The sequence below is a fragment of the Dendropsophus ebraccatus genome, chromosome 10 (assembly GCF_027789765.1).
Source record: "Dendropsophus ebraccatus isolate aDenEbr1 chromosome 10, aDenEbr1.pat, whole genome shotgun sequence".
Classification (NCBI taxonomy): domain Eukaryota; kingdom Metazoa; phylum Chordata; class Amphibia; order Anura; family Hylidae; genus Dendropsophus; species Dendropsophus ebraccatus.
In genome coordinates, this window is record NC_091463.1 from 88,305,072 (window position 1) to 88,328,553 (window position 23,482).

General features: G+C 44.4%; 3 protein-coding genes across 4 annotated transcripts in view; 1 reads left to right on the forward strand and 2 right to left on the reverse strand.

Annotated features, from left to right (window-relative positions):
* Nucleotides 1-4,294, reverse strand: part of VARS1 (valyl-tRNA synthetase 1) — a 31,199-nt gene extending 26,905 nt beyond the window's left edge. The window contains exon 1 of one of the 2 annotated variants that reach the window (XM_069943751.1): nt 4,254-4,294. In XM_069943751.1, the coding sequence (XP_069799852.1) occupies nt 4,254-4,279 (26 nt within the window). In that variant the 5' untranslated portion in view covers nt 4,280-4,294. Of the gene's footprint in view, nt 1-2,572; nt 2,713-4,253 lie in introns of those variants that run through there. The other variant, XM_069943750.1, reaches the window with a different exon arrangement.
* Nucleotides 4,295-6,591: 2,297 nt separating this feature from the next.
* On the forward strand, nt 6,592-15,130 carry LOC138766516 (fucolectin-like). The gene is made up of 6 exons (XM_069944107.1): nt 6,592-6,805; nt 8,175-8,207; nt 11,649-11,934; nt 12,090-12,238; nt 14,896-14,978; nt 15,056-15,130. Exons 1-6 carry the CDS (start codon nt 6,763-6,765, stop codon nt 15,128-15,130), a joined length of 669 nt encoding a protein of 222 aa, XP_069800208.1. The 5' UTR covers nt 6,592-6,762.
* Nucleotides 15,131-19,072: 3,942 nt separating this feature from the next.
* On the reverse strand, nt 19,073-22,639 carry LSM2 (LSM2 homolog, U6 small nuclear RNA and mRNA degradation associated). Its single transcript, XM_069942749.1, has 5 exons — nt 22,514-22,639; nt 21,923-21,990; nt 21,248-21,278; nt 19,966-20,025; nt 19,073-19,608 (listed from the first exon to the last, which is right to left on the reverse strand). The coding sequence occupies exons 1-5, from the start codon at nt 22,514-22,516 to the stop codon at nt 19,483-19,485; spliced, it is 288 nt and encodes a 95-aa protein (XP_069798850.1). The 5' UTR covers nt 22,517-22,639; the 3' UTR covers nt 19,073-19,482.
* Nucleotides 22,640-23,482: the final 843 nt, after the last annotated feature.

Sequence of the window (23,482 nt, forward strand, 5' to 3'; positions counted from 1 at the left end):
GTACCACTTGCGACCATCGGGAGTGGTATATCCAATATACTGCATGTGTGCCCATACCCCAAGTCCTTATGGTTCTGCATTCCCACATGCCACATATAATAGATCTACAACACCTATATGTAATACAGTGAAGTATATGAGGCTTTAGAAGGAAGAAAAGGCGTCTCCTGAACTTATCACAAAGCTATAAAAAATATAAAGCTTTATATAAGACCTTATATAAAACTTTACATAAAACTTAAATCAGATTTACTGTTCTTGATGAAGGGAAAACTACACCCAAAGTGACACATCAAGAATAGGATATACATTTTATAGGGAGACTCTTTCTAGAATATCCTTAGTAATCGTTGTAGAACATCCCTAGATACATTATAAAACTTTTTTACTACATTGTCCTGCCAGCGTATCTAAGCCTCTCATGTGTGATACTGTTAGATTTGAGGATAAAGGAGCTGGATAACATGGGGGTTGGATACATCCTAATCAATACAGGGTCATTGCAAACTAGTTTTTCAAACTGTGAGACACTCCTTCTCCTGAGACAGCTCCCCCCATGGCAAAATATAGTACTACACTTCAACCATGAAAATCATGTAGTGCATGGTCACTTTGAGTGCTTCAACGCGAGAGTAGCTTTGGCATTCTTACTATACAGTAAAAAAGAGGAGCCCAAACTTTATCTTAAAGGCATATCAAGGGGACTGTCACCACCACTTAGATGTACTATATAAAGCACTACTGTCCTAGTTGCTCCATCTCCATGCCTCATCCATGACATGTGAGAAGCCCTTGACAACAATCCATGTACTGCGCTACAGAATATGTTGTTACTATTCAACCAAGAGGTGAGAAAAAGAGAAAAAAATTAACTTACTTGTTTAAGTCCACCTGGTATATAGGAAATCCATTTCACCTCCAACGTTCATCTGTATCCAGCAGTGTTAGTGAGTTATTATTCACTTGCACACAGTTATACCCACCACCTACCATTGTCTGCCATGTTGAAACGCCACATAATCCCCTGATTGCGGCACCGAAAGCCTCTTAATACTCAAACTTGTGAAAAAATCCTTAAAAATAACCAGTTTCTAATCCCGACAAATCCGTCTGATCTCTCAACATGGCAGACAGGAGCGATAAGACGGAAAGGCCTATGCGGCGGCCATCTTTAAACATTCCTGAACGGATCTGTCATCGAGTCTTAGGAGACACCAGACACAGTCATCATCTCGTCATCTTTATATAAGAGGAGCTGACGACTTCCTTACGCTTAACAAGACGGTAATAAATGTTCGGTGGCGCGGTAATGCCGTCTTTACAGATCGTAAAGACCACCTGTGAATTCTTCCCACATATTTATAAGCATTGTTTGGCTGACGTGTCCATCAAAGCTATCGTCGCCTTACAGAGCCTGTAAGAAATGGGACTAATATGGCGTACTATCAGGGCATGTAGACATCAGTGTACTGCCGTGATTTATGTAGATTTTGGAGTCTCTGGAATTTGCGGCCTAGCTTTCCCTTGCTTATGACTGACACAAGTAATGGCAGATTTATACATATCAGAAGTTCTTGGTTGAGTATTTTGCGTGGATGGGATGTGGTGATATGATGTGGCACTGAGCTGTGTATTCTTTAGATCTGGGGTATTAGCGTGTTTTTGTGGTGTTTTTCCACTCCACTCCATAATATACATGTTCCTGAACTCTTTAGTGACATACTTATGGAGGTAGAAGGCTTGCTCTATCTATCAACCAATCAACCCCACCCAGCAATGGAATTTTAGGCAACCAAGGCCTAATGAAGGCCTTGAGGCCTACCATGATAGCAACCCTAGTACACCTTGCCAAGGGTTATGTAGGGAAACCTGAAAATTATTCAGTAGGATAAACTGCGAAGCGCCATTTAAGAGGCTCAGGCTGATTGGTAGCAGTGACGTAGTTGTTGCTAGTAAACCTGACAGGATTTTGGAGGCCAAGATGAAGGCTGCAGCATCAGCAGATAACTGTGAATTAGAACGACATCTCTTATATACTGATGTTAAAGCCTCCATGCCTGCCTCCAAAATCCTGTCAGGCTTACCAAACGCAACGTTCACATTGCTGCTTCCAATGTTCAATTATCTTATACCGCTCCGCAGGGCTCGATTGGCGCGTCCTCACATAGGAGACAGGGATAAGTGCCTGACAGGATAAGTTGATGGCGGCCATTTTAATTGATTTAAGTCATCATCCCCAGATTAAAAAGCATTTAACCATTCACTTGTTTTTATAGATTATTTCTTCGTTTTTCCCGGAAAACCCCTTTAAAGGGTATCTGTCATGATGTACACTGACCTGATTGGCATGCAGTTGATTATGCCACTGGGAGTTTAGGTATCCATGGATACGACCACCCAGCACGGTCGTATCCATGGATATCCAAACTTCCGGCATGTAAATCAGGTCAGTGTACATCATGACAGTTCCCCTTTAAGCTACTCTGGAGAGATGTTATGCAGAGCTTGGACTGGTTGCTATGGCAAACAAGGCCGGATTTTTCCACCATTGTACTTAGTAAATGTCACCTACAATGTATCGATCCCCCATAGATGATAAATTCTCATGTAGGATTCCATTTGTTGTGTTCACACGAGCGGAGTATGAAGAAATCTTGTCTTCCCCCTGAAAATCCCCACAGAAATCCATGCATAATAGACATTAAGGGGAAATTTGTGGCGCTGTCTTATAGTAATAGACTAGGTGTTGCCCATAGCAACCTATCACAGCTCAGCTTTCATGTCTCAAATTGCTCTGGTAAAATGAAAGCTGAGCTGTGATTGGTTGATGGGCAACACATAGAATCTTTTTTTAAAAATCACCCCTGAGGCTACGGCTACATGGCGGCTTTGGTTGCACGACGCAAAGTTAGTGTTACATGTAAATCCACATGGTTTGGTCAGATTTAAGGTTGTATTCCAGGGGCCGACCAGGACCCGATCAACAAAGTAAACGAGCGCCGATCTGCTAGATCGGCGCTCGTTTACTGGGCCTATTCCACGGCCCGACAATCGTTTAGCGAGGGCTGCAGGGACATCGTTACTGATGTCCTTGCAGCCCTTGTTTCATACTTTACCTCACCAGGCTGCAGGTCTTCTCCTTCTCCTGGTCCCGCGCCGCAGCAGCTTCGGTGCGGCCTGTCTGAACTGACAGACCGATCAGCCAATCACTGGCCGCGGCGGTCCCGGCCAGCGATTGGCTGAGCAGTCTGTCAGCTCAGACAGGCCGATCCGAAGCTGATGCTGCCACGCAGGACCAGGAGAAGGAGAAGACCTGCAGCCTGGTGAGGTAAAGTATGATATTTTGAAAATGATTTTAGGTTTGAACCAATGACACGATCATCAGCTGACTTTGAAGACATTCAATCCAGGAGCATAGCTATAGGGCAGGGATGGGGAACCTTCGGCCCTTCAACTGTTGCACAACTGCAATTCCCATCATGCCTGGACAGACAATGCAAAGTTTTGTCTGTCCAGGCATGATGGGAATTGTAGTTTTGCAACAGCTGGAGGGCCGAAGGTTCCCTATCCCTGCTAAAGGGGTAGCAAGGTTTTGGAGATGTTGGGTGACATAAATATATTTTTATACGCATTTTAGATTGCAATGGGGTCCTATGTATATGTGCACCAAGGAGTAGCTGATAGTACATGTGTTCTAAGTGCTAGGGGGTGCCAGCAAGTTAGGCTAGGTTCACAGTTGAGTCGGTACTCCATCACAGACTCCACTCAAGGTTCGAAATAGGAGCCGAATGGTCCATCACATCACAGACACCAACAGATTCCGACTGATCCTAAAGCATCCACTCAATTTCCCATTGTGTCTGGACAGCCAAAGCTTTAGCTTCAGCTGTCCAGGCATGATGGGAAATGTAGTTTTGCAACAGCTGGAGGGCCGAAGGTTTCCCATCTCTGGTTTAGTAGGATATAACCAGTATTTTTCTTCCCAGTCAGATCCTGCTAGTTAAACAAAATCTGCACCCCTAAACAGAAGCCCATGGAAAGTGTGTTATCCAGGAATAGATTCTAGTCAAGGACAATGAACTGAATTCCTGCCCCATCCAAACCCTATACCCGTATACCTGATGCATGACCTGGCTACACTCTACAGGAAGAAGGAAGCATGCGACTGTGATTGCAGTGTATTGTTATCCTTCTCATCAGCCGCAGTAATAACCCCAGTAATCCTGCCACCACACGTTATTATGGCCACATACCTTTCCCAGGAGTTGATGTATTTCATGTTCCCGTCTGTAGATGAGGAGACTGCTCAGTATACGAGGAAGACAAAACATAAACAGGAATAATGAATCAGATGTCCTGGTCCTCCGTGCGTCTCACATCATGTGTCTAACAAGACATAGACTCTCCTAAGAAGTGATGTATGAGAAGATCCTTCCTTAAATCAGTCACCCTCTTCCCCTATAAAATCTGTCAGTAATTGTTCCGTCATGTCATAAAACTGCTAAGGTTTACATTGATCCACCCATTACCCACATTATGTAACATAGCTCACGCTATCTGTAAGTCTTACGGAACGATTATCGGGCCGAATACCAGAATCATTGCTAGAGACGCTTCTACGGCCGATAACCGGCCCGTGTAAAAGTGAGAGAGATTAGCCAAGAACAGATTGCATCATTTTATCACTATCAGCCACACGTATCCCTGTGTAAATGAGATGTGCGGCCACTAGCAAAGGGAAACTGACAGCACCCAAGCATTGCATACATACCTTCTGCGCTGCTGCGCGATCTTGCATCTCGATCTCCCTTCCTCCTTTTCTGGCCCCCACTGTATCTTCAGTTTCCATAGTTGAGAGCTATAAAATAAGATTATTTTTTTTACCTGGCTGATAATGGAAATGGAGGTAACCCTAAATATAATAATAATAAAAACAGAGTGTAGTGTTCCCCCAATTTCCATGACCAGCCAGGTCAAAAACTAAATAGCATCAGCATAGTAGTGCCAGGATGGGAAGGGACCACCATCCAGTCCAGGAGCGCCATTTTTTTGAAGCTCGAGGACTACTGGTACCAGGCTCTTCACAGTACCTCTGGGGGGAGGGGGGTACTGGGGTAATAATGGGGGGGAGGCGGTAGTTCTGGTATAAGCTCCGGCTTAGTATTGGATGCCGTCTATCAGACAGCTTCCACTAGTAAGCCTGTTAAGTCTAGAAAATAGACAATACAAAAATGAAAAATATTTTTTATTCAAATAAAGACACCCCCACACCCCTCATTGACCATTTTATTAAAATAAAAAATATGCTTGTCATCAACATAGTCCACAGAATCCCACGTAATCCTCAGAATACCAATCTTTGAAAAACAAAAAGGAGAGTCACAAAAAAAAAACAGGAGCAGAACACCCATCATTTTCACAGGTGTTCTGCTCCTCACAGTACGCAGCATCTGACAGATAGCTGCTTACAGTCTGGCACCCAAGGAGTTAAATGAGGATGCATTGCATGCCCACTTAACCACTTGGGGCCATATTGATCTTGCACCCCATCTGTGCCAACAATGAAGGTGCTTAAGTGACCCCCTTCCTTGCTGGGACAGGTGCAGTGTAGGGGGGGGGGGTCATACTCACCTTTAGACTCTTAGACTTCTTTCTTCACTAGACCCAGCACACTGAGCTTCATTTGTGCCAGGCTCTGACTCCTCAATTGTCCACTCAGCCAATCAATGGCTGAGGTGGAACACTGATGCAGCCGCTGATTGGCTGAGCTTAAACTGCAGGAGTCTTTGCGTAGCCAATCAGGGGCTTCAGGGTGTCCTGCCCAAAAATACCAGTTTGCAGAAAAAAAACATCACACCCTCAGCATGCTGCGTTTTGGAAAAGTTGCTACAGAGCCTCAAAAATGTCAGAGAAGAGAGAAAAACGCCAAGTATGTAAGGCATTGACCATTAACTTCCAGCTAACATCTGCTCACTTACTTTTTTTTTTTTCTAAATTTTGAGGCAGTGTGAAACCAGACTAGAAAAAAGTCCAGGAATTTCTGGACTGTTGACAACCCTCACACTCATTCATGAGGGCTGTTAATCACTGAGTAGACCCACCCACTTGACTCCTAAACTCCAAATATGATGTTTAAATGAAACTACAACTACTAAAGCTCCTGCCACATTGTTCTTATTTGCCTCTCGACCCCAACGCCACCTATACTACTATAAATACTCATTTTATAGTATCTTTACTCAGTGGTTCCATGTCATAGAATGAGGTCAGTAACAAACTCTCACGCTCTCATCGTCATCCTCGAGCCCTTCATATGAGTGGACGTGTGACTGTGCGATGTTACGACACTATGTGAGCACATCACCCTGGAGGATCCTATACACCAGACAACAATGGGTCAGGATTAGTTGAAAGTGTCTACATACTTAGAATGGGATTTTCCCATTCTCATGACTCGTAACTATATACGTCATGGAGTAACATGCAAAGTCAAATTCCATATAGTTCCCCCATTACATAATATAAGAATAGATTTATTCTGCCGCCATGATCACCACCTTAGTGTATACTATATACCTGCAAAGCATTTACATACACAGGTGCTAGCAGCAGCTCTATGTAGGTAGTATGTTGACTTTGGGTAGAGACTGTTTAAAGCAATGATCTACATAGACTAACACAGGCCTAATTTGCCATGTAAAATCACAGCGTGGTGGAGTGACACGGAAAGTAACGAACGTATTACCCGGACACCTGGGAGAGATGGAGACCGTCCAGGCTGTGCTCATATTCCTTATGCTTGGAGGTGAGCGATATACGATATATGTACTCCTTACAACCCTTACTAGGTGATTACTATAGGAAGGACTAACAGAAGTTGTAGCCATATTTAATAGGGGGTTGTCTAATTTTTTAAAACCTATTAAGAGAGAGCGTCCTTCATTTAGGATCTCATCTACAGAGAGTGCCTCCATACAGGGCAAAGACAGTCAATTGAAAGTGGCCATGTTTTTCAAATCCCTTTAATGAGAACCATGTAATGCTTAACTTCTCCTGCGGGGACGCTGCAGGAAAATGGAACACCTGCTTTGAGACTCCAACACCGATTACAGCTCATCACTAGGGGTCCCTGCAATGTATCTCTCTGTAATTAGCTTCTCATAGGGGAAAACTAGAGGCTCAGTCTATGAGTGTCAACATTGTGATTCTTGAGTGACCTCATATATGATCCTTGTGTGTAATGGCTGCTGAGCGGAAGATGTAGGATATATAATCCACTACTTATTCTGTAATAGTATGGCGGCTCAGATATCCTGGGGGCACTGTTTACCCTGTGGAAAGATTAACCATTATGGCTGGGTTCACTCGTGTGGTAATTTTCATTGTTCTTTTGCATCACAGGAGCAGAAAGAAAACTATGAGACAGTTTGATCCATTACATAAATTGAACCATTTTCCAATGCCATGTTTTTAAAGTGGTACTCCAGAGGAAAGAAAAATGTTTTCACATAAACTGTTGTCAGAAAGTTATATAGATTTGTAATTTACTTCTATTTATAAAACTCTCAGTCTCCCAGTACTTATCAGCTGCTGTATGTCCTGCAGAAAGTGGTGTATTCTTTCCTGTCTGACACAATGCTCTCTGCTGCCACCTCTGTCCATGTCAGGAACTGTAGAGAGCAGGAAAGGTTTTCTATGGGAATTTGCTACTGCTCTGTACAGGTGGCAGCAGAGAGCACTGTGTCAGACTGGAAAGAATACACCACTTCCTGCAGGACATACAGCAGCTGAAAAGTATGGGAAGATTTGAGATTTTTAAATAGAAGTAAATTAGAAAGCTATGTAACTTTCAGTCACCAATTTTTTTTCTTTGTCGTACCCCTTTAGGGTATAAACCCACACCGTATACGCAGCGTATTTACAGCTGCGATACGCAGCAAATACGCAGCAGATTAGATCTAAATAACTGAACACCGCATCAAATCTGCACCATAAAATCTGCTGCGTATTTGTTGTATATCTGCTGCATATACAGTGTGTGGGTTCGTACCCGGGTAACATACAGTAGGTCTGTGGGTAATCTATAGCAATAGTAATCTACTACTTTTTAACACTTTGTAATAACCTCAGAATTGTTGATATGTGATATATAACTCCTGTTGTTGCGATTACAGGTCTAAAGTATGAAACACATGTGGAATCTGCAGGTAAATGAATTCTGGGGTAACTATAAGCACCCTGATAATATTCTTATATCTTTTACAAATATTTTTGATATTTTTATATAGCTTTCATACCAGACTTCATTGACAACCTATAATATGTCCATGGACTATGTGATTCAGGACGGAGGCAGTGCAGCCCCTGGTATATCCTGATAGAATTCTGCTGATTCCTTTGAATCCCACTTTTCTGTGGTCGGCGTTCCCTAAATCTTCCCAGCAGCGGTTTTATCCCAGTATGGAGCAGAATATCCCTGTGCCCTCCACGGTCTTGTTGTGAGCGAGGCCTCCTTGTGGAATATGAGCTAAAGGAGGTGAGCCTGGTCCTGGTGTCTAGCTGCAACGTGACTGCTGACACACCTGTTCCCAGACTTGTCCCAGCCTCCTACAGCCAATGCAGTTATTGTGGAAAGCACCAGAACAAAGCAGCTTCCGGACCTTCTCCCGTAGGGCTATAGCAAGATGAGGGCTTAAATAAGAGCCCTAGTGAGTACTAACATAGTAAACAAGGTTGAAAGAAGTCAAGAGTCCATCAGGTTCAACCTAGGCGAACCCTACTGTGTTAATCCAGGGGAAGGCAAAACCCCTATGAGGCAGATGACAATTGCCCTATAACAGGGAGAAAATTCCTTCCCGACTCCAATGGCAATCAGAATAATCCTTGGACCAACGTATCACTGGAAATCTAATGCCCATAACTTGTAATATTATGTTGTTGAAGAAAAGCATCCAGGCCTCCCTTAAATGTATTTAATGAATCGGCCATGACAACATCATGTGGCAGAGAGTTCCACAGTCTCACCGCTCGTACAGTAAAGAATCCGCATCGATACTGATGGTGAAATCTTCTTTCCTCTAGACGTAGAGGATGCCCCCTTGTCATGGTTACAGACCTAGGAGTAAGGAGATCACTACAAAGATCTCTGTACTGTCCATTCATATATTTGTACATTGTGATCAGATCGCCCCTAAAACGTCTTTTTTCTAGTGTAAATAACCCCAAGCTTGATAACCTGTCTTGGTACTGTAGCCCACCCATTCCCTTAATGACCTTTTGTCGCCCTCCTATGCACTCTCTCTCTCGGTCTCTTTTGATGCACCCCATTATTTTATTAGCCTTGGCAGCTGCTGCCTGGCACTGATCACTAAAGTTGAGTTTACTGTCCACCAATGCCTTTTCGGAAGCAGTTTTACCCAGTGTTTTATTATTTAGCACATAACTGTACTTATTATTTCTGCAGCCCAAATCCATAACCTTACATTTATTCACATTAAACTAAATTTGCCATTTCACCGCCCAAGCCTCCAGCTTCTCCAAATCCCTCTGTAATGTGATATTATCATCCTCTGTGGTGATTACTTTACCCAGTTTAATATCATCTGCAAAAATGGAGATTCTACTCTGTAGCCCCTCAACAAGATCATTAATAAATATATTAAAAAGGAGTGGACCCAACACTGACCCCTGTGGTACCCCACTAGTAACTAAAACCCAATCTGAATATGTTCCATCAATGACCACCCTCTGTTTTCTATCACACAACCAATTACTTACCCATTTGCATACGTTTTCCCCAAGTCCCAGCATCCTCATTTTGTAGACCAACCTTTCATGCAGCACAGTGCCGCATCAAATGCCTTTAAAAAGTCCAGATACACAACATCCACAGCCTCCCCCAGGTCCAGTCTATAACTGACTTCTTCATAGTCGATCAGATTAGTCTGACAGGACCGATCCCTCATAAATCCATGCTGGCGCTGCGTTATAAGATTATTTTCATTAAGATACTCCAGTATAGCATCTCTTACAATCCCCTCAAATACTTTAACCACTATAGATGTTAGACTTACGGGCTCGTAGTTTCCACGATCACTTTTGAACTAGTACTAGGTGAGTACAAGGTCTCACCCCAGTACCCCAGTGCTGCATTCACAGCTTACACTGCTCAGTACTGCTCTATAATGTCTCCAATCTGCTTCCGCCACTTCATAGGGTGAGTATACAGACATGGAGGAGCAGAATTACCTTCCTTTATGTGTGAGCAGATTATAGAAGACATAAGTCAAAAAAAAATGGACAACTACATACCTGGGAAGGTGAAAACTGGTGAGAAATGCCTTATACAACTTATATATTGTCCAGAAAAAGTGTTCTTTGTTTACACACAACTAAGTACCTGAAACAACAGGTGTGCTTTAATGGCCCCCATCTACTACAATTTATTAAAGTCAGTCATAGACATGGCTGGTGCTGTTTTATATGGTGTCAGGGAGTCTAGCCAGCTTTATTACTCTTTTTAGTTGCTGTCATGAAGGTGTGTTGATCTATTATACGTTCTATTATCTTTATAGAGAGAGCTCAAGAGCCTGTGTTAAAGTGAACATTACTTTTGGCCAAGTAAACAGGCAAAGCTGTAGATACAAAGCAAATACAGGGCAAAATGTCTGAGCCCCCCATTTATTTCAGTAACAAAAGGGAAAATTATATATCTATTTTCTAGGCTATGTCCAGAATACTGTTACCATCTTGAGTGCCGCCATATTGGATCAAGGGCAAGTTTTTCCAATGAAGATAGTCATTAGAATCTCAGAGAAGACCACAATTGTCTCAGAAACCAATTGCCACAATCAGATTTGCACAAGAAGTTGGATTCTGCACCTTCAGCTCTATATTTAGCACCATGGACAGCATCCGTGCATCACAGGGAACGTTCCCGTTTGTTGTTGCAACTTTCCGTGCTGATAACTTTTAAACCACAAGAGCGCCTTCCCATTGGAAAAACTTGCCCTTGATCCAAGTTAGCGGCTTTCAAGGTGGCGGTCATGTTCCAGATATATGCAAAAATACTGTGGAGACACCAACACGTGTTTCTCAACGTCAGTGAGCTAGCCAGACCTTCTACTGGGAAGGACCAACCAATCAAGGTATCCATCCACAAACAGCTGTTTCAGGGTATATGCCCTTCATCAGTGTGGAGCAAGATTCTGGCTAGTGGGAGCAAAGTCTGGTAAGTGCATTCAAAAGAATGATGGTTGACACAAAACACTGCGGAGACACTATCACATGTTTCTCAATGTCAGTGAATCTAGTACGTTGTCTCCCGGGAAATTAAATATGCAAAAATACTGCGGAGACACCATCATGTGTTTCTCTGAGAGAAACGCATAGTATTTTTGCATATTTGATTTCCCAGGAGGCAATGTCCTAGATTCACTGATGTTGAGAAACATGTGATGGTGTCTCTGCAGTGTTTTGGTTGATCTCCATGAGGTAAACCATCATTCTTTTGAATGTTATAGACATAGTCCAGATGATAGGCCCACCCACCCAACACTTGCTGAGGTAGTCAGATTTGTCATTTTCCCTTTTGTTACTATGCACTATTGGTTTATACATATAATAGTTATGACGTCCTTCTCTTCCAGCGGTGAATGTGGCTCTGCAGGGTCTCGCCTTACAGTCCAGCACAGTCTCAGGACAGGGTGGAGCTCACTTAGCAATAGATGGAAACATGAACACTAATTTTCTGAAGGGATCCTGCAGTCAGACGTCCAGTGAGTACCAGCCATGGTGGATTGTGGACCTAAGACGTGGCTACCTCATCGACACTATCTCCATCACCAGCCAATTCACAACGATGACCAGTCAGGCGCCCTGGGCTGAGGTCAATGTGGGTGAGAGTCTGGAAAACTACGGAATGTCTACCCCAAGGTGAGGAGATGGCAACCCTGATTTGTAACTAATATTATTGTGTTTCCTTAGATTCATGCAATAGCTGAATCTTAAAGTACCAATTGTTTCCCCTAATAATTTCCATGAAGCAAAAGAGGACTACTCCTTTAACTAAGTTTCCTAACTTATTCTAGACACATTGTCATCGGCAACATAGCTCCAGGAATGACGATCACCTTACCATTGGGTGGAATCTTTGGGCGATATGTCATTATATTTATACCGAATCGCAATGATACGCTGACCCTGTGTGAGGTTCAGGTGACGGCCCTTAATGTACCAGGTAAACGACTGTCGTATACTATTACTACTATATATATATATATATATATATATATATATACACACACACACACACTAGAGATTACACTGGAGGTTCATAGCACTTCTACATCTTCCCCATTACTGGTGGTTAGATCTGCCTAGATAACCATACTGCTAGGCAGGTTTGCTATTTGGTACTGTTGTAGAGCTGGGTGACAATACTTCTTCAAACTATATGGGTTATTACGATACAGAGCCAATAAGGAACAACTACAGTAGAACAAAGCGCTTTGGGATTCTGCTGATCGGGCTGCGGGGCCTTGAAGTCTGTTCCGCTCCGTGACGCTCCTCCCTAGGTGCTGGGAAAACATGGATCCAGTCCTGGGAAACTTCTCCCAGTTTCCCAGGACTGGACCCAGTTTTTTCCCATCACCTGGGGAGGAGCGGCACGGAGCGGAACAGACTTCAAAGCCCCGCAGCCCGATCAGCGGAATTCCGAACCGCTTTATCCTACTGTAGATTCACTCATCTCTAGAAACAACCACTAGATGGAAATAACAAACATTTACTGAGATTTTTTTTTGTAATTTTAATGAGAACACCATATTTGAAAAGTTATGGCCCTACCCTATTACACACACAGATTTATCTGACAGTGTTTTGAAGCCATAGCCAGGAATGGATTTGAAAAGAAGAGAGGTCCCAGTCTTTCCTTCATGACCTGTTCTCGGTTTATAGTCTGATCCTGGGTTGGGCTTTAAAAATCTGTCAGATAAATCTGTCACCTCTTTCTGATCTGTAGTCAATGTAAACTTAAAAGGGTTATCCGGCTACATTCTTGATCTGTTAGATAATGTGTAATAATCCTTAGGCTCCAGAATCTGCCCGTTTCTCACCATCAACACAGCTCAGACTCTTACTGTCACTCTGATCCATTCTTGTCTTACTGTAACTCCCTACTAATCGGTCTTCCCTTCTCTAAGCTCTCCCCTCTCCAGTCTATCCTGAACGCAGTAGCCAGACTCATCTTCCTCTCCAGCCATTACACTGACGTCTCCCCCCTGTGCCAGTTACTGCACTGGTTACCCATTAAGCAAAGAATTCAGGACAAACTCCTCACCCATAAAGCTCTCCACAATTCTGCCGGGATCCGCAGCGAGTTTCTCTGCCAGTGAGAGCATAGGGCCGGGATCAGCAGCGAGTTTCTCTGCCAGTGAGAGCATAGGGCCGGGATCAGCAGCGAGTTTCTCTGCCAGTGAGAGCATAGGGCCGGGATACGCAGCGAGTTTCTCTGCCACTGAGAGCATAGGGCCGGGATCCGCAGCGAGTTTCTCTGCCAGTGAGAGCATAGGGCCAGGATTCGCAGCGAGTTTCTCTGCCATTGAGAGCATAGGGCCGGGATCCGCAGCGAGTTTCTCTGCCAGTGAGAGCATAGGGCCGGGATCAGCAGCGAGTTTCTCTGTCACTGAGAGCATAGGGCCGGGATCAGCAGCGAGTTTCTCTGCCACTGAGAGCATAGGGCCGGGATCAGCAGCGAGTTTCTCTGCCAGTGAGAGCATAGGGCCGGGATCAGCAGCGAGTTTCTCTGTCACTGAGAGCATAGGGCCGGGATCAGCAGCGAGTTTCTCTGCCACTGAGAGCATAGGGCCGGGATCAGCAGCGAGTTTCTCTGCCATTGGGAGCATAGGGCCGGGATCCGCAGCGAGTTTCTCTGCCATTGGGAGCATAGGGCCGGGATCCGCAGCGAGTTTCTCTGCCATTGGGAGCATAGGGCCGGGATGCGCAGCGAGTTTCTCTGCCAGTGAGAGCATAGGGCCGGGATCAGCAGCGAGTTTCTCTGCCATTGGGAGCATAGGGCCGGGATCCGCAGCGAGTTTCTCTGCCATTGAGATCATAGGGCCGGGATACGCAGCGAGTTTCTCTGCCAGTGAGAGCATAGGGCCGGGATCCGCAGCGAGTTTCTCTGCCATTGAGAGCATAGGGCCGGGATCCGCAGCAAGTTTCTCTGCCACTGAGAGCATAGGGCCGGGATCCACAGCGAGTTTCTCTGCCATTGGGAGCATAGGGCCGGGATCCGCTGCGAGTTTCTCTGCCACTGAGAGCATAGGGCCGGGATCCGCTGCGAGTGGGGCAAGTGGGTTTATACCCTAAAAGTGAGACAAAAAGGTGAGATGAAGAGGTAGAGTGCATGCAGTCTGCCCCTTGATTCTAGCGATTGGTGGGGTTCTCAGCACCTGGACCCTAACCAATACAAACCTGTGACATGGCGCCATAACAAGTCAGAAGTTTGTTTAAATAATAGGTCCCCTTTAAAGAGATATTCCAGTCTCCAAAATGTATAACTATCTACAACATAACAAGCTGATCGGAGGGGATCCGACCACTGGGACACCCACTGATCCCAAGTATGGGGAGAGATTATTCCTCCAATGAATGTAGCTCAGCGCACAGGCTTGGGTATGGCTCTATTCAGTCCTTATAACGCTTCTACACAATTCACTTTCAGGCAAAGTAACCCCCCCAAACCCCTTTGTCAATTTAATTTTGACAAAGGGGACGTTCATCCATCATACAGACACAAACGTACACGTTGGCTACGTGTTTAGATGGGGTGTTCTTTATGATATTCTATTCTCTCAATATGGTACCTGACAGCAATGTCATTCACCCTAACAGATCGAAAGGTGGGACTGATGATTAAAGGCGTGGCCTCTTCTGGATCAACCTCCTTACCGAGCAGAGAAGCAATGCTGCAGGCGGTGAGTGCCCCCTCCCCACATCCCACTATCCTCCTGTATTTCTGGTGTCACCAAATCACATGTTATATCATCATCAGCTCAAGGATAACATGAAGACTAACATCCAGATCCTAAGCCGGGGTGCTGACAACGTTCTGCAACGCGGTGGGTAACGTCAAAGACTCTTTCTGCACTGATTCCATAGTGTGCACATACCCAAAGATTATTGAAGCCAAAGCCAGGAATGGATTTGAAAAGAGGAGAAATCTCAGTCTTTCCTTAATGACCTGTTCTCTGTTTATAGTCTGTTTCTGACTTTGGCTTCAATAATCTGTCACCTCTGTAGTCATTATGAACTTAAAAGACTTATCCAGGGTTAGAAAACACACACACAGCTACTTTCTTGCAAAAAAACAGCACAACCCCTGTGTAGTATTACAATTCAGCTCCATTCACGTCAACAGAACTGAGCTGCAAACTCAAACTGAGGACAGGAGAGGTGCTGTTCCTGGAAGAAAGCCGCCATGTCTTCCTAAGTCTGTTCAACCCCTTTAAGTCCAAAAATGGGACCCGGTTGTACAGTATTATAGAAACCTATAGGGTTGAGAGGGGGATTTGTGGCACATGTATGCCCCTGTATATATGTTAGGAATCTGTCAATGTTCCACTGCCCAGCAGCGCCTCCACAGGGAAAAGTCAGCATTACACCCTTCTCACTAAACTAAATAGCCTATCTTTGTACTGCAATGTTGCCCAACCTGTGACCGCCCACCTGTTAAACTATAATTCCCATCATGCTCCGCTATCCTTTAGTTGTTGTAAGGCATGGACATATGTTCTTCATAGAGAGAACATCCCAAAAGGAGATCTCTACTCAAGTCAGCTCTCTATTTTAGCCTCTGTTTTGTTCAAGACATGAAATAGACTGTAAGTAAGGTATATATGTATACATTACCCAATGTAAACCATCACGTATCCCCCTCTCTGCAGAGAGCCAGACCTGCATCCCTATTGTGACGGCAAGCACTACCACCGCTGGGTGATTTCTCCAGTATCCTCCATACCATTAAGGAGCAGTCGATCCTTATAAGATGATGTCATTACAGAAGCGATATAGATGCAATAAAACTGTCCATGTCCATTCCCAGAGACCTTATTTCCCTTCATATGCAATAAGCTTGTGCAACACATCATGTGATAAGAATTAAAAATTAAATTTTGTGAACAGCCATCTTCCCATCATCCCACATACACACTCAATGAACTACACATGTTCTATATTGTGACAGAGGGGGAAGGACACTGGGGACGGAGCCTGGATGCCTAACACAAGATGGGCAAACTAAGGGTCCTTATCCACAGGATGATTATCGTTCACATAATCGTTAACGATAAACGATTTCAAACGACCGATATTGCGAACGGCCTGAAATCGCTCACCCATTTACATGAAACAATAACTGTTACTAATGTTCGTTCCTGCGGTCGTCTTGTCATCGCTATTGCGTTCATTGCTACTGCGAACGACATCTTATCCAATGCGAAAGAGCAATGATAAAAATAGGTCCAGGTCTTTTTAAGCGATCAACGATTTCTCGTTCGTCAATTAATTGTTAACTGCTATTCAACTGAACGATTATTGTTTAGATCCGAACGATGTAACGAAAATTTTCCCTTAGAGTGGTATTACACGGGCCGATGGGGGCCCGATAATACCTGTAAACGAGCAGAGATCTGCTAGATCGTCTCTCGTTTACTGGACCTATCACACGGCCCGATAATCGTTAAACAAGGGCTGCAGGGACATCGTTACCGATGTCCTTGCAGCCCTTGCTTAACTATATGCATTACCTATCCACGTTCCAGGGCTGCTGCTGCTGCCGTGTTCTTCTCCACAGGTCCCGCGGACTCTAACTTCAGAGAGGCCTGTCAGCTGACAGGCCGCTCAGCCAATCACAGGTCGCGGCGGTCCCAGCCTGTGATTGGCTGAGCGGCCTGTCAGCTGACAGGCCACTCTGAAGTTAGAGCGCACGGGACCCGGGGAGAAGACCACAGCAGCAGCCCTGGAACGTGGATAGGTAATGTATATCGGCAGTCGCCCGGCCACGCATCGCTATTACACGTAGCGATGTGCGGTCGGCCCCCGACGGAAATAGGTCAGAACCTATATCAACGATCAGCCGATGATCGTTGTCTTTATTACATGGAGCGATAAGCCGCCCGATTCAGCCGATTATCGTTCCGTGTAATAGTACCCTTAGAGTCCAACATTGAACGATCTGGCTGTTACTTTCAAAACAGTCCCGGCAGTGACAACCTGCTCAGCCAATCACTGGCTGGTGTAGGACGGTGCTGCAGTCAGAGATTGGCTGAGCAGGTTGTCATTGTTAGGACTCCAAAGATGTCACGAGAGTGTTAGGAGAGTATGGGTTGTTGTTTTTGTTTTGTTTTTATTCAGCAACCCCAGCAATATATTACAGAGAAAGTGCTGGAGTTCCTCTATAATGCGTGTAGTCAGGTCAGGATAATAAAGAAGAGTTATACCTTAATGTCCAAACAGGTTGTACAGCAACAAGATATAGAATTTACAACTTTAAAGTAGTCTTAGTCATCTTAAATATCTTTCCTCCAAGTGATAGGCTGTGTGATTCCTAATGTGTGTATATCACTTCATTTACCTAACATTACTCCTTATTCCAGAAATATATAAGCTGTAAAACCCTAGCCACCAGGTGTCTCACTTCAATCTGCTGTCCACTAGGGGAAACCACCTCTAGTAACAGAGGAATCAGAAACAAACACAGGAAGTGGGGGAGGAGCTTAGCAAGTGCCATGTGCAGGAGAGGCTCAAGAACAGCAGTGACAGCACTAACACCACTTTGAAGTGTTAAAAGGGTAGTACAATTTTTTTTTTATTTCGTATCAACTGGTGCCAGAGATTTGTGATTTACTTTTATTAAAAATCTCAAATCTTCCAGTACTTATCAGTTGCTGTATATCCTGCAGGAAGTGATATTCTTGCCCATTTGGAGAGGTTTTCTATGGGGATTTGCTCCAGCCCTGGACAGGAACAGAGGTGGCAGCAGAGAGCACTGTGTCAGACTGGAGAGAATACACCACTTACTGCAGGACATACAGCAGCTGATAAGTGCTGGAAGACTGGAGAAGTAAATTACAATTCTCTGGCACCAGTTATCTGAAAAAATATGTGACCACCACCTGTAACAAAGCAAGGCAGAGAGTGAGAGAATATAATTATTTTTTTTTAAACAGGTAGTCTTTAGTTTAGGGATGGGGAACCTTCGGCTCTCCAGCTGTTGAAAAACTACAAATCCCAAACATGCCTGGAGGGCCTTTAGCTGTCCAGGCATGATGTGAGTTGTAATTTTACAACAGCTAGAAAGCCGATTCCCTACCCCTGAACTAAAGATTATATAGAAATCCTTTACAATCACTGGTTACATCGGGCCCCACAGGACCACAAGAATAGTTTATTTATAAACATAAAAATAGAAGCAAACCTTTTTACCCCATAAACCTTTCACGGGAGGTAAATACAGGGCGCACAGGGCGCACATCTTATCACTATATCAGAAACAAACACAAAATCTCCCTCTGGATAAGTGAACAGGTTCTGCCCATATACATAATAGGATCCCTTTGTGGAAAGATGCAGCGTGCTGGGTATAAAAGCTCCTGCCGCCACGACTCAAGATTTACTGATATACAACCACCATTGCCTAGGATGCTGCACAGAAACAGCACCACTCCTGTCCATAGGCCGTGTTTGGTATTGCAGTTCAACATTATAGAGAAACAATCCATGCATAAGACTGCTGCGGTTTCTTGTGGGCGAGGATGATCTTTAGTATTATACATCCTCTTTAAATTGGCTAATATATAGGAATATTAAAGGGATGATCCAGGATTAGGAGGGGAAAAAAAAGGCTACTTTCTAGCTAAGACTGTACCACCCCTATCCTCAGGTTGTGTGTGGTATTACAATTCGGCTCTATTAACTTCAATGGAACTGAGCTGCAATACCGCACCCAAACTGAGGACAAGAGGGGAGCTGTTTCTGGAAAAAAAATTGGCCATGTTTTTCTAAGCCTGGATAACCCTGAATTTGACAAGTCTATAGGAGTAACTACATCCAGCCACAACAGTTTTACATATACACTGCCTTATTCCCCAGCTCATGGAGGGGGTGCATATACATCATTAACCCTTTAGATCAGAAGTAGGGAATCTTGGCTCTCCAGCTGTTGCAAACTGGGAGTCGTAGTTTTGCAACAGCTGGAGAGCCAAGGTTCCCTAACCCTGTGCTAGATAGATACACTTCATACACAAAGGAAAAAAATAAAATAATGGAAGTTATCAGTGAAACCAACAGAAGAAACAAGGTATTACACTCTGCATGAGAAACAAAAATGACAACTGTCAGCAGGAAGGCTGTGTACTTTCAGTAGTCCATGTGCCATGCTGTGATGCAAACACCTGGTAGACAAGATGGTGCAGATGGCGGTCACTGTTTCTGCTGTACAGCTTCCTTCCTTGCGGCATCCTGAAGTAGCTGGGTGTCCACTTCATCTGCTGGAAGTTGGACGTATCGGACCACAGAGCCACGGATGAAGCAATTCTTTACAGAAAGCTATTCAAAGAAAAACAGAATAGGATTAGCAATCTTAATAAATCTTCGGTGAACAGCTACAAACCACTGAACTACAGCTTTCCTCCAACTTGTGATATGTCAGAAATCATGAGCGGTGGGGGTCTGGTTGCTAAGCCCCCCTACTATCTACTAAAAAGGGGGCAGAAACTCCCCCAGAATACGCTGTAAGCCTCTATGCATCTGGACGCCACACACTCCGCTTACTGAGGAAAGGACGTCCAAGCTCTTCTGTACCAGAAAACAATGAAGAAAGGCTCAGCCGCCGGACCCCTGCAGATGACAACTTCTGCTACCTCTCTATGACGTATGATGGTTAGAGGATGAATGAGGACTCACCATGTGTGGATACTTCTCAGGATCTGTCACACTGATGTCTGTTAGTTTTATATTCAGGTACTGCAAAAACAAAAAAAAAAAAAACAAAAAAAAAAAAACACTGAGTTGCAAGACTGGTCTTCTATCCTGCATTATACGCCAGAGCTGTACTCCATATCCTCCAGACCTAGAGAAAGCGGACTGGCTGCACCTCACACCTGGCTGACACTAATGGCAGACACATGGGTCCCTACTCCATATTCTGCTGGTGCAGGAGTTATCCCATGTAACAGGATAGGTCAACCTTCTGATGTATCTATAAGATACATTCAAAGTTTTGTTAAATTATATAAACGCTTTAAAGCGGCACTATCAGCAAGTTCTTCCCAGAGAACCTGCTGATATGCCGCAGTAGCAGAGGACCTCAGCAGTATATGGCAGTTAGTTGCATCCCTCTCCCCCACATTGTTTGTAAAATCGCTAAATGATCTTATGCAAATTACTTTAAGAGCATTCAGGGTGTTGCTCAGGCCGGAGAGCATCACCACACCCCACACATTATACATATTCATATATGCATAGTGGGCTCTATACACGGCGGCTGCACAGGGAAGGAGTCCCGTCGGAGACTGGATGCTTCCCGTGCATGCGTTAATCCTCCCGGAGGTTCTTCAAGACTTAAGTCTATATTATACGTACGTCCTGAGGGACCTCCGGGAGGTTCGGCGGCGGTCCGGAGGATTCAGTTTGACGGGACTGCTTCCCCGCACAGCCGCCGTGTATATAGAGCCCACTATGCAGTTATGAATATGTGTAGTGGGTGGGACGAGGGGGCGATGCTCTACGGCCCAAGCAACACCCTAAATGCTCTTAAGCAGGTAATTTGCATTAGAGCAAATTATGCGGGGGCCGAGAGAGATGCAACTAACTGCAATATACTGCGGAGGTTCTATGCTACTGCGGCATATCAGCAGGTTCCCTGGGAAGAACCTGCTGATAGTGCCACTTTAAAAGTGACTGTACCACCAGGCCCAGGCTGAAGCACTGGAGGCAGGCCGACCCCCCCTTAGTGGGAGGAAACCCCAGCCCCTCTATGATAGGGTTCCATTGATTCTAATGGAGTCACGTCATGGAGGGGCTGGAGTTTCTTCCCACTAAGGGTGGGTCGGCCCGTCTCCAGTACGTCAGCCTGGGCCTGGTGGTACAGTCACTTTAAGTGCTAACAATAAAGAGTCATAAGAACCTCAGATGCCGCCATACTGGCTCCTTACCCTGACACATGATCCCATGTCGCTGCACTTACCTGATCTACAGAGTGCAGAGTCCCACAAATGCTGCAAGAGAGGAGAAAGTATGACCATGAGTAATATAACACAATAAGGAGACATCTGTATGAGGATCAGCCAAAGCTGCATGATGGGAATTGTAGTTTTGCAACAGCTGGAGGGTCAAAGGTTCCCCATCCCTACTATACAGGGAGCAGAGGTCAGGATCTGGTCACCGACAGAACTAACCATCCTGTCATAATGCTAAAACCTAGCAGGTCCTTCTATATGTCAATGGGATCTATGAGATCTGTGACACCATTTACGGCTCTATTGGAAGCACAGGCCACAACCATCAGGGTCTATGAGGTGATTGTGACCAGGACACAGGCCGCATATAGTACTGGTGTGAGCGGAGCTCTAGTAAGTGGAGGCAGCCTGACCGCTTGGGGTGTATTGTTTAACAACAGTCTGATGGCAGCACAAGCCCTTTATTTACCAGAGCTGTGAGGCAGAGACATGGGGATTTTGGTCCGTGCACCCCCTGCTGCTGCAGCGTGTCAGGGATGTCTAACTCAAGGCAAAACTACAATCCCCATCATGTCTGGACAGCCAAAGCGAAAGGCTGAGTTATCCAGGCATGATGGGAGTTGTAGTTTTGGAGGTCTATGTAATCGGCCCCCACACAGAAGCGAGGCGGCTCCGTCTCCTACCTCAGGTCATTCTTGAGCTCCACCACGACATCCTTCCCCACCAGAGACTTGAAGAAAGAATAGAACAGCTGCGGAGGAGGAGAAGAGAATCAGGATTATTTCCACTGTCACCATCATTGCCTTACAGTCTCCAATATCACTGCTTGCTGCAACTGAATGAGAACATCTATTATTACATTTCAGGATAAGCTCCTATACAGACCCAATACTTCTAACAGCTGAGACTCTGCTACAATTGCATCAGGTCAGGACAATTCTACAGCTGGGCCCCAGGCTCATAGGTTTTACCTGCACTGACACATTGCAGCAAAATATCAGGATGAGATTATATATATATATATATTTATATATAAATATGGGATGGGGAAGCTTCGGCCCTCCAGCTGTTGCAAAACTACAATTCCCATCATGCCTGGACAGCCAAAGCGAAGCTTTGGCTGTCCAGGCATGATGGGAATTGTAGTTTTGCAACAGCTGGAGGGCCGAAGCTTGCCCATCTCTGATATAAAGCATGTGTTTTTAAGCAGTTGTAAAACTACATATCCCAGCGTTCTTCAGGAAGTAGATAACCCTGTCCCGGAGTCCCCTCACCATGCCTGCGGTGCACCAGCCTCTCCGGCCTGGGATTACACGATAATTCGTCTTCTAAAACTGGAAACCAGTGCCAGACGACCGCTTCACGTTCTGTTTAATGCCGGGCACGAAACCTCGCGAGAACACGGCAGCCAATCGCGTCCTCTGCTTCACGGCTTTCACCGCAACTATAGAGGTGACATCACGTGATCTTTACAAGCTCGGGGGCAGAAGTGCTAGTTGGCGGCCATGTTGCTGTAGACCAGCATCAGTAATAATAAGCTGTAAGGTGATATAGCAGGCACCATATTGCAGGAAGTCTCTGCTACAGTCAGACTGATAAAGTATTGATGATTCTTTTTCAAATGGTCAAACAGTTTGCCTGGATATTCATGTTTATCCTTCTTAAAGGGGTTATTATATATATATATATATATATATATATATATACTGTATATATATATATATATATATATATATATATACTGTATATATATATATATATATATATATATGCTATATATATATATATATATATATATATATGCTATATATATATATATATATATATATATATATGCTATATATATATATATATATATATATATATATATATATATATATTTATATTATTTTTTTTCCAGTCTGACACAGTGCTCTCTGCTGCCACCTCTGTCCATGTCAGGAACTGTCCAGAGCAGGAGAGGTTTTCTATGAGGATTTGCTACTGACATGGACAGTTCCTGACATGGACAAAGGTGGCAGCAGAGAGCACTGTGTCAGACTGGAGAGAATACACCACTTCCCGCAGGACATACAGCAGCCGATAAGTATATGAAAATTTAAGTTGTTTTTTTTTTTTTAATAGAAGTAAATTACAACTTTCTGAAACCAGTTGATTTGAAATAAAAATATTTTCAACTGAATACCCCTTTAATATTTAGATAGCCCTGAAGTTCCAGACACAATGGTTGGTTGCATATGAGA

What these genes read in the sequence shown, in the direction of transcription:
- LSM2 (XM_069942749.1), bottom strand. An exon ending in CTCTGCACTCTGTAGATCAG is followed by an intron (nt 20,026 to 21,247) that starts GTAAGTGCAGCG and finishes TTGTTTTTGCAG; the next exon opens with TACCTGAATATAAAACTAAC. An exon ending in CTGAGAAGTATCCACACATG is followed by an intron (nt 19,609 to 19,965) that starts GTGAGTCCTCAT and finishes TTCTTTGAATAG; the next exon opens with CTTTCTGTAAAGAATTGCTT.
- LOC138766516 (XM_069944107.1), top strand. Translation starts at nt 6,763, where the DNA reads ATGGAGACCGTCCAGGCTGTGCTCATATTCCTTATGCTTGGAG. An exon ending in CATATTCCTTATGCTTGGAG is followed by an intron (nt 6,806 to 8,174) that starts GTGAGCGATATA and finishes TTGCGATTACAG; the next exon opens with GTCTAAAGTATGAAACACAT. An exon ending in GAGAAGCAATGCTGCAGGCG is followed by an intron (nt 14,979 to 15,055) that starts GTGAGTGCCCCC and finishes TATCATCATCAG; the next exon opens with CTCAAGGATAACATGAAGAC.